This window comes from Bactrocera tryoni, chromosome 2 (genome assembly GCF_016617805.1).
Source record: "Bactrocera tryoni isolate S06 chromosome 2, CSIRO_BtryS06_freeze2, whole genome shotgun sequence".
Lineage (NCBI taxonomy): Eukaryota > Metazoa > Arthropoda > Insecta > Diptera > Tephritidae > Bactrocera > Bactrocera tryoni.
In genome coordinates this window covers 59,225,588-59,234,346 of record NC_052500.1, presented here as the reverse complement: position 1 = coordinate 59,234,346, position 8,759 = coordinate 59,225,588, and the positions used below count along the sequence as shown (strand labels likewise).

Below are 8,759 nucleotides of genomic sequence, written 5' to 3'. Positions count from 1 at the left end.
TTACCAATTTGGATTCTTTCGAAAATGCTGTAGAATTCGAAATACAACTGATTAAAGAGAAACGAAATAAGACACAAAACAAAACGAAACTCGAAAATGAAAATCAGTAATAAAACGAGACAACCGCTAAATATCGACTGTAGGATAGAGTAAAAAACCGATTGTTGTTGTGTTTATGCACGTGGGGGTCTGGTAGTTTTTTGTGTGAATTATTTACTAAGCTTTGGAGTTTCCTGAGCATAGAGCTATTGCTAGAGTGTCATCTATTCGTAATAGTTAAAGAAAATGGGTAAAACCAGACGCAACCGCGTACGCCTTGTAGCGAATTCGAATCCTTTGAGTTTAAATGGTGTTGCCGATTTTTTGAACCACGATGAAGATTTAATGGAAAATGGTTTGGGTCCAGTGGATACAATACGCGAACAACTCCTTAATGTTAATGTCGAGGAAAAATTGAATGCTTTGCAATCATTAGCAGTGCTAGTGCAATCTGGCAAAAAAGATAAACTAACTGCCATATGCCAGAGCGACATCATACGCATATCTGCACCATATCTCTACGATCGCGACCAACCTTTGCGAAATGCAGCAGCAGGTGCACTACGTAACTTTACTGTTTGTATGCCAGTAAGTTATAGGTGGAACATTTAAATATCATATTAAATAACTTTAAATCAAATTTACTTTATACGCTTTAGGAAGTTTGTGAGCTATTTGTTGAACAGGATGTGCTCACGCCACTTTTGACTTTATTGAATGAATACGCCCAGGATGGCGAATGGGTGCCAAACTTCGATGCTGCATTAGGTCAACTAGATATACGGTCGGATACATTTTTGCAGGCTATAAATCTTCTTTGGAACCTTTGTGAAAGTTCTACTCTTGCTTTAGAAACCTTTAACCAGTCACAATTAATAGGCAGTTTTATACGTTGTCTGGATTACAATATTTTTGGTTTGGATATTGCAATTTCCGTAGCGCAATGCTTATTAGTGGTGACGGAGGGCAATCAAAAAATTTGGAATGCATTAACTCAGCATGTCCCTGAAATATTAAGTTTGCTGAATGTTACAGGCAGTTATGGACATCAATACCTACGAACATTAGGCGCTGGTGATTAATTATTTTGTAAGAAAATAAAAACTTTTCACACCAATACACTTTTTTCAGGTATTTTATCAAATGTGCCGGCTTTGTCAGCAGCTTATACTTGCAATATATTGAATAGTATCTCAGAAACTTTACAAATTGATCAACAGGAAGCATTGTCGAATTTGTTGACTAATCATAGAGAAAATGACCAAAATGAAAGTATATCAGTAATGGACTTCAATGTTGAAATGGAAGAAGGTACGAAGCAGCAGTTGGTAAAAATTATTTATGCATTGAATTAAATTGATTGAAAACTTTTAGAGGAGACCGAAGAAAGCGCCGCATTACGAAGACGTCAACAAGAACTTCCTACACCGGCTGAAATTGCAATCAAGGACGTCGGTAACTTATTGGACGCTCAGCGTGTTGTTGCAGAAATTATTACGAACTTAGTATCGAATGATGAAGAAGGTAACGCGGCCATAACCGTTATTGAAAAAAATCCCATTGGCATTGTTCTGCGCTTGATACTTAGCTTTTAGTTATTTTTCATACATGCGTGTCAGAATTATTAATTAAAATATTTTCTGCAACAGAGTGGGTCGATTCCGATGGCGATGATGCGTCAGAGGGTGAAGGTGTTATAGACTACGAATATGAAAATGCAAATGGTAATGGAAATATACAAAATGAAGATAAACTCCCCGAAGCGCTTGTTGAAGTTATTAAATCGTTGAGCATTATTGAGAAGGTGAAAAACGATAAAATAAAATATTATGCAACTCTTTTAATGCAAAAATATGCATATTTTTTGTTTTCTCTACAGCTTTGGAAAAAGGCACAAGTTTTACCTGATAATGTTGCGCAATCCTTGAGGGATGTGAGTGTGTCACTGGTTGTGAAGTAAGTAGCGACTCCTATTAGGCTATATATAGTATATTAAGTTTGTAACCCCAAAAGCTAACTTCGGAAATCCTATAAAAATATATTACTGATTGGCGTGTTGTGCGAACTACTCCCTCAGTTTGTTAAATATCGTTCCGAAATTTTGTACACAGAGTTTCCCTCTTAAAAAGCTGCTTATTTTTCGAAACCGCTGATTTTGGACCAGTATAGCTATCATAATTAAACGATCAAAATCGACTCTTGTATGGAAAACTTTTTATTTGAGAAGATATCTTAACGAACGAACAATTCGGCATGGATTATTGTCCGAGGCAACGCTATAATGTTCGAAGAAACTGGACTACTGTAGCATATGAAATTTTTTTAATTGAAAATATATCTTTATTAAATTCAGAATGGACTATTATCCAAGGTAACGGTACAATCTGCGGAACTATTGTTGCGATGAAGCTAGTACAGAATATAGTCGGCTAACCGATCCTAATCAAGCCATTGTCAGAAAACTGTTTTACTTTAGGAAGATACAGATTATAGCTGCAGTGCAATCCAAGTTAACTTTTTATCTTAGTTTCTTACTAATATTATTATATTCCAGAGTAAAAAACTTGCGCATTTCATCTTTACTTTGCCTACAAAACCTGTGCAATGCTTTGAGCCCTGAAGACCTGGGTGGCGCCAAAGCAATCTATGATGTTTGGGTGGAGCTTGGTCAGCAAGTGTTTAAGGGTCCGCAAGACGTGTCTGTCATGGAACCGGCCACATCCCTAATGCGTGCTACCTTAGAACGACTGAAAACCAACAAAGAGTTGTTCAGTCAAATGGTTGAAAATGACTTAGAGGTATATAATAGGTTGCCAAAAAAGTCTTGCGCGTAGTTCTAGTTTTATTCGTCGCATCGGGTCATGCTATACCTTTTTGGAAAGCTCATTTCACACGCTAACACGTGTTTGATTGTCGTTCGTGAGTTATAGCGTCGCAAACATGGAGAAAATAAAGAGAAAATACGGCATATTTAACAGTACTACTACGATAAAGGCAAAAATGCATCTCAAGCTGCCAATAAAATTTGTGCAGTTTATGGACTCGATACAGTTTCCATTTCCACCGCACAACGTTTTCGTTCTGGTGTAGAGGTGGTCGAAGATGCGCCACTCTCCGGTAGGCCTGTCGTCGAAAATTGCGATAAAATCGCTGAATTGGTCGAAAGAGAGGGGCATAGTAGCAGCCGTAGCATCGGTCAAGAGCTGGGCATGAGTCATCAAAAATTCATTTCAATTTCAATAAAAAAAAATTCAATAAAAATACCGCAAGACTTTTTTGACAACCCAATATTAATTATTCACACCAACAATGATATGTATATTTTTTAAAATATTTCTCACATTTACAGTTAATTTTCAATGGTGTAAAAAACTGCAGTGTTGCTGAAATACGTGCGAACTGGTTGCGTATGTTGGGCACATTGGGTTGCCTGTTGTCAGAAAATTTAGTGCGCATAATCATCACATTCATCGTGGAAGCATGTTCTGAAGTAATGAATGAAATATTTCCTCAGTGTTATTGTTAGCTAAAGTCAATCATATTTACATTACAATTTAGGAGGAGGATGTGTGGACAATATCCGAAGCACTTGATGCTTTAATGGATATGTTTGCGGACAATGATTGGCCTAAACTGATTATCGAATTGAATTTGCCGGAAGTGCTGAAAAAATTGGAGAAAATGTTTAAGAATAAGGTAAACATTTTATTTGATTTAAATTCATGTTAAAAAATCTTAATTTATATACTTTCTTAACAATCGCAGATGCGTCAACAGCGTCGTGAATTGAAGGAACGATATCCAGCTGTGCAAACGGTGCGCACAAATTTAACGCGTTTCATTCGTTATATGGAAACCGAAGCCGACAAATACGCGAGAAACGCGTAATTTTCAATGTAAGAGAAATACATTACATTACTTCCAGTTTCATGCAATGTATATAAAAAACACGCATTTTTCTATTCTTATTTGACAATAAACATTTTTAAAAGAAATCAGATGTTAATTTTTTATTATCAGAAAGAGTGTTACTCCAACATAGCAGTTGCTTAAAAGCAATATATCTGGTTTCATTGCGGCTGTTGACTGGCCGTCTGGAATTGTCGATTTCAATCCACTGGGCTACAGTTTGTGATTAGAGTTGAATATCGTGGCTTGTTGTATAACCCACAAAAAATTTGAAAGTCTGAAAAATTCGTCAGCTCAATCTTTGTGGTAAATGGCAAAACAGGCTGTGTGTGCTGCTATTGATCAAGCCCCAATAAAGTTATCGGAATTGTATTTTCCTCAACTAGTTCTATTCAAGTGTGACGTCTTATATCCAAAAATTACCATGAACAAACTATAACATTTCAAGGCCCCCTGGTAACGAATATGACGACCAATTCCCACAACAGCCGGTTCTACGCACCGGAATTGACCCGGCCAAGGGCTGTTTTTTCGGCGATCTAGTCCCGTTTAGATCGGTAAGCGTTAATTTTTGTTTGGCGTCATTAGAGCAATGCCTTGCAGCAGGGTTGCTCCGTATCCTCCTGACTCGTGCTGGCATTGAGTCCAACCCGGGCCCAGAGGAATTTTTCTGCTGCGTTTGTGCTAAAAGGCTCCATCCAAACTCCACCTCGGTAAGGTGTAATACATGCATTTGGATGGATTCATCTTAAGACCTGCTCAGGCCTTAAGACTCATAGAGAGTGGACCATGAGTTACGTGGCTCCATGTTGACGATGCAATACTGCGACACTAGCCTCCACGGCTGTGCAATTGCGCACAGTTCGCGCGCTGCACCGCCACTTACTCCGAGTGGCCAACAGAAGATCTCCACGGTCACCATGAACTCAAACAGGCAACATAACTCCCATTATGACTTGTCCCCTCCGACGGCTGCGCAAAATGCCAAACGACTGCGTGCCACTTACTTTCACCGATAACGAGGTTCAGAATGTCATCAACAAATCGAAATCTTCCAAATCCATTGGCCCTGATGTAATCAACATGCTTATGCTAAAGCATCTAGGCTCGACAGGAGTATGTTATCTTACCAAAGTCCTCAACCTGTCGTTGACCACTCTTCAAATATCCGATGTGTGGAAAGTCGGAAAAGTGGTCCCACAACTGAAACCAGGGAAACCCGCCAACAAAGGGGAGTCCAATCGTCCGATAACTCTCCTCTCCGCAGTAGTGAAGACTCTTGAGGCCTTGCTACTCCCGACCTTCACTCACCACCTGAGCCTAGCTAGCCACCAGCATGGATTCCGAAAAAAGCACAGCACCACCACAGCACTTAGCGTTATAAACGCTCAGATAGTTTGTGGCCTTAACCAGAAACCACCCTGTAAGAGAACGATTTTCGTAGAGTTGGACTTCTCGAACGCTTTTGACACAGTCAATCACACAACTCTACTGCAGGACATCGAAAAAAATACGCTTCCTCCAGGACTGAAGAGGTGGACCATGGACTACCTGAATGGTCGACAATCATCCGTACTATTTCGAGGTGAAACATCTAAACTGAGAGAATTAAACAGGGGGTTCCGCAGGGTGGTGTCCTCTCCCCGCTACTGTTTAACTTCTACATCTCGAAACTCCCACAGCCACCAGAAGGGGTTTCCATACGCTCGTACCCAGATGATTGCACAATATTGACGTCGGGCAATGGAATCAATGGCATGTGTTCAGAAGTAAACAGCTACCTCTCTGACCGTTATCGTTTCCTCACTGCACGGAACCTAACACTTTTCCCCACCAAATCACAGCGACCATATTTACGAATTGGACGAAGGAGTATAGAGAGAGAGCTTAATATTGCAGTCGTTGGCGTCGAATTTCCGAATGTCAGTAATCCTAAGGTTTTAGGTGTAACTATTTATAACATAGACTCCTTCACTAACCATACGACCGCGATTATTGCCAAGGTACGGAGCCGCAACAAAATCCTCAAGTCGCTAGCCGGCAGCAAATGGGGAAAAGACAAGGAAACGTTGTTGGTCGGCCGATCCTCAATTACGCCGCACCAATATGGTCACTTGGATGCAGTGGTACGTAGATGAGGACACTTCAGACCTGTTAGAACACTGTACACCGGACCACGACAGGATGCCTCTTGATGTCTCCCTACATAGTGAGACGATTATGCTCCCAGTTAAGGAGCATAATGAATTCTTCTCCAAGCAGTTCCTGCTGGGATGTTTTCGTAGAAATCACCCTTGCAACCAGCGGAACCGCCTCCTACGAAGATCAAGAGGTCTTTCCTTAACTACGTCGACGACATCGAACAGTACGCAGATCGGACTTCAGACGCAACTAACTTCCAACAGGCACTGACCGCCATTCACAGTGGAGCTATCAACAACTTCACCGACTCCCGTCCAGTGAATGGCGTTTTTGAGTCACCACCCACACAGACGAAGAGCTCTAGTTGCCGTGAGAAACGCGAGTGACCCTACCGCAGCTTCGTTCCGAATACTGTAGCAGGTTAAACTCCTACTTATCGAGACTAGACCCAGACATATCCAAAATATGTCTTTCAGGCAATGAGTTTCCGCATGACACTGGCCACCTCTTTATATGCCCTGCCAACCCCACTCATCTAACACCCTTTCCATTTGGTCCGACCCCGTCGAAACAGCACGTTTCCTGGGCCTCCCGCTAGATGACGTCGACGACTACCAGGATAACCCCTAACCATCCAAACGGGGATTGGTATACGTTAAAACAACAACAACAACGACCTCAGTGTTTATAGGTGATTTTATAAGGGGGATGCGGCTACTTTCTAAGGTACCCGTCGAAAACGACCATCGACTCGTTTACCAGGAAGATGTCCTTGCCGGTCCTTGGAAACTTAGAGATGACTAATGAGGACCCATATCTGGGGTTGGGCTCCACTTTTCGTTCAAAACAGCATGTGGATCTGACCGTTACATATGGAGCGGTGTCATAGGCTTCGAAAGCATCGCAGAGACTGTAAACACATGTCTGTGTCTGTGCGTGTCTACGTGTCCGACGGCAGCACTAGAGGTCATGCTGGAACTCACACCAACCCAGATGAAAAATAATCTCATACTTACCAGCAAATGAAAGCTCTATGTGTTGCAACACCACTGACTCTTCTCACGAGGGAGAATACTCAGCAATAGTCAAGCGGCATGAGATTAAATCGCTATTAATGCAGGAGTGTTTAGAACGGGTGAATAGTTCACAACCAAGTGCACCTTATTTGAGTACCGAGTGACATACTTGTATTCCAGCTACTGGTGCCATTGCTAAACTAGACAGCAGCATGTAGACGCAGGCTATGGGCTCTTGGATCTATGTAGCCTAAAATGGATCACATCGCCTCAATACCACCTAGCAGGATTCTGGAATTTATCAATTTGCTGAGTATATCTATCTATCTTATGAAAAGAACTTCTCTTACAAAAACATGGCGTAGAGCTAAGAATAGATAAAATCAATTCATTACTTCTCTTACTCCCTATATACACTATGATTTTTGAATTTCCAGTCGACTTCATATCATAAATAATGGACAATTCAAATAATGATTTCAAATATATATACATACACACACTTTGACAAAAAGTACAAGGAAATTGTAAATAAAACACAAGATATTTAATTATTCATCAATATTTATATTGTCGCCTTCAAAGTAATCCCCACCAGATGTAAAACATTTTTGCCAACGATTTTTCCAGTCCTCGAAACACTTGTCATAAGCACTTAGGGCATCCCAAGCTCCTTCAGCGAATTTGGTTTTATCTCTTCGATCGACAGAAAACGAGTTCCATGGAGCGACAATTTCAGTTTAGGTAACAAGAAAATATCGTCCGGCGCCAAGTCTGGTGAATACGGCGGTTGTTCGATGGTTTCTTTGCGTTTTTGGCTTTAAATTCGGTCGCAATCGGGGCTCGATGCGATGGTTCATTATCATCGTGTAAATTCCATGAATTGTTCTTCCACAATTCCGGTCGTTTTCGACAATTTCTCACGCAAACGCCGGAACAAATTCACGATTAACCAAACCACGGATATCGAAAAAACAGTGAGCATCACGCGGTTTTTTGGTTTTAGCTCGTTTTTTCCCTCCATTCCGATGATTGTTGACTTACTTGTATGCCAAACTTATAAACCCCATGCATGACGGCAGTTAAAATACTCTCCATGAATGTGGAATGGGAATTCGCAGATGTTTAAAGTGACTCTTTTTGAAAAAAATTCAGTTTTATCGGAACAAGTCGAGCGAGATACACAAAATATTCACCAAAATCATTCGAACGGATTTGTGAGAGATGTCGAGCCCTCTTGCCATATCTCTAGCACTTGCCTGACGATTTTCAAGCACCATATCCTTCATTTTTAATATTTTCATCAGTTTCCAGAACGAGGCATGTCTTCAACGATCTCTCGACCGTCTTTGAAGGCTGTGTACCACTCGTAGGCTTATGTTTTTGATAAAACTGAAAAACCCTTAGCCTTTTCCAACATTCGCAACGATTCTGCACAAGGAATTTGGTTAAAAATACAAAATTTGAGACAAATTCTTTATTTGATATTTTAGTCCATTCCAAAAATTGACAGATCGTGTGCCAAATAAGAGGCACAGTAATTAAGGACAGCCCTATTAACTTAGCAAAATACATTTTTTTTGAAATACCATTTACCCGGGGAATTTAATTACAATTTCCGGGTGCTTTTTTGTCCCAATCAATGAACGGGTC

At 40.6% G+C, this 8,759-nt stretch overlaps 1 protein-coding gene across 1 annotated transcript; it reads left to right on the top strand.

Annotated features, from left to right (window-relative positions):
- Positions 1-151: 151 nt before the first annotated feature.
- Positions 152-4,039, top strand: LOC120769139 (HEAT repeat-containing protein 3). Its single transcript, XM_040096012.1, has 10 exons — positions 152-627; positions 699-1,113; positions 1,171-1,350; positions 1,414-1,563; positions 1,689-1,843; positions 1,919-1,995; positions 2,594-2,837; positions 3,389-3,529; positions 3,598-3,735; positions 3,805-4,039. The coding sequence occupies exons 1-10, from the start codon at positions 286-288 to the stop codon at positions 3,925-3,927; spliced, it is 1,965 nt and encodes a 654-aa protein (XP_039951946.1). The 5' UTR covers positions 152-285; the 3' UTR covers positions 3,928-4,039.
- The last annotated feature ends 4,720 nt before the right edge of the window (positions 4,040-8,759 follow it).

Excerpts from the sequence above, each read along its gene's own strand:
- LOC120769139 (XM_040096012.1), top strand. The coding sequence starts at position 286 with ATGGGTAAAACCAGACGCAACCGCGTACGCCTTGTAGCGAATTCGAAT. Across the intron at positions 1,351-1,413 it reads CAATGTTGAAATGGAAGAAG|AGGAGACCGAAGAAAGCGCC; the intron begins GTACGAAGCAGC and ends GAAAACTTTTAG. Across the intron at positions 1,996-2,593 it reads AGTGTGTCACTGGTTGTGAA|AGTAAAAAACTTGCGCATTT; the intron begins GTAAGTAGCGAC and ends ATTATATTCCAG.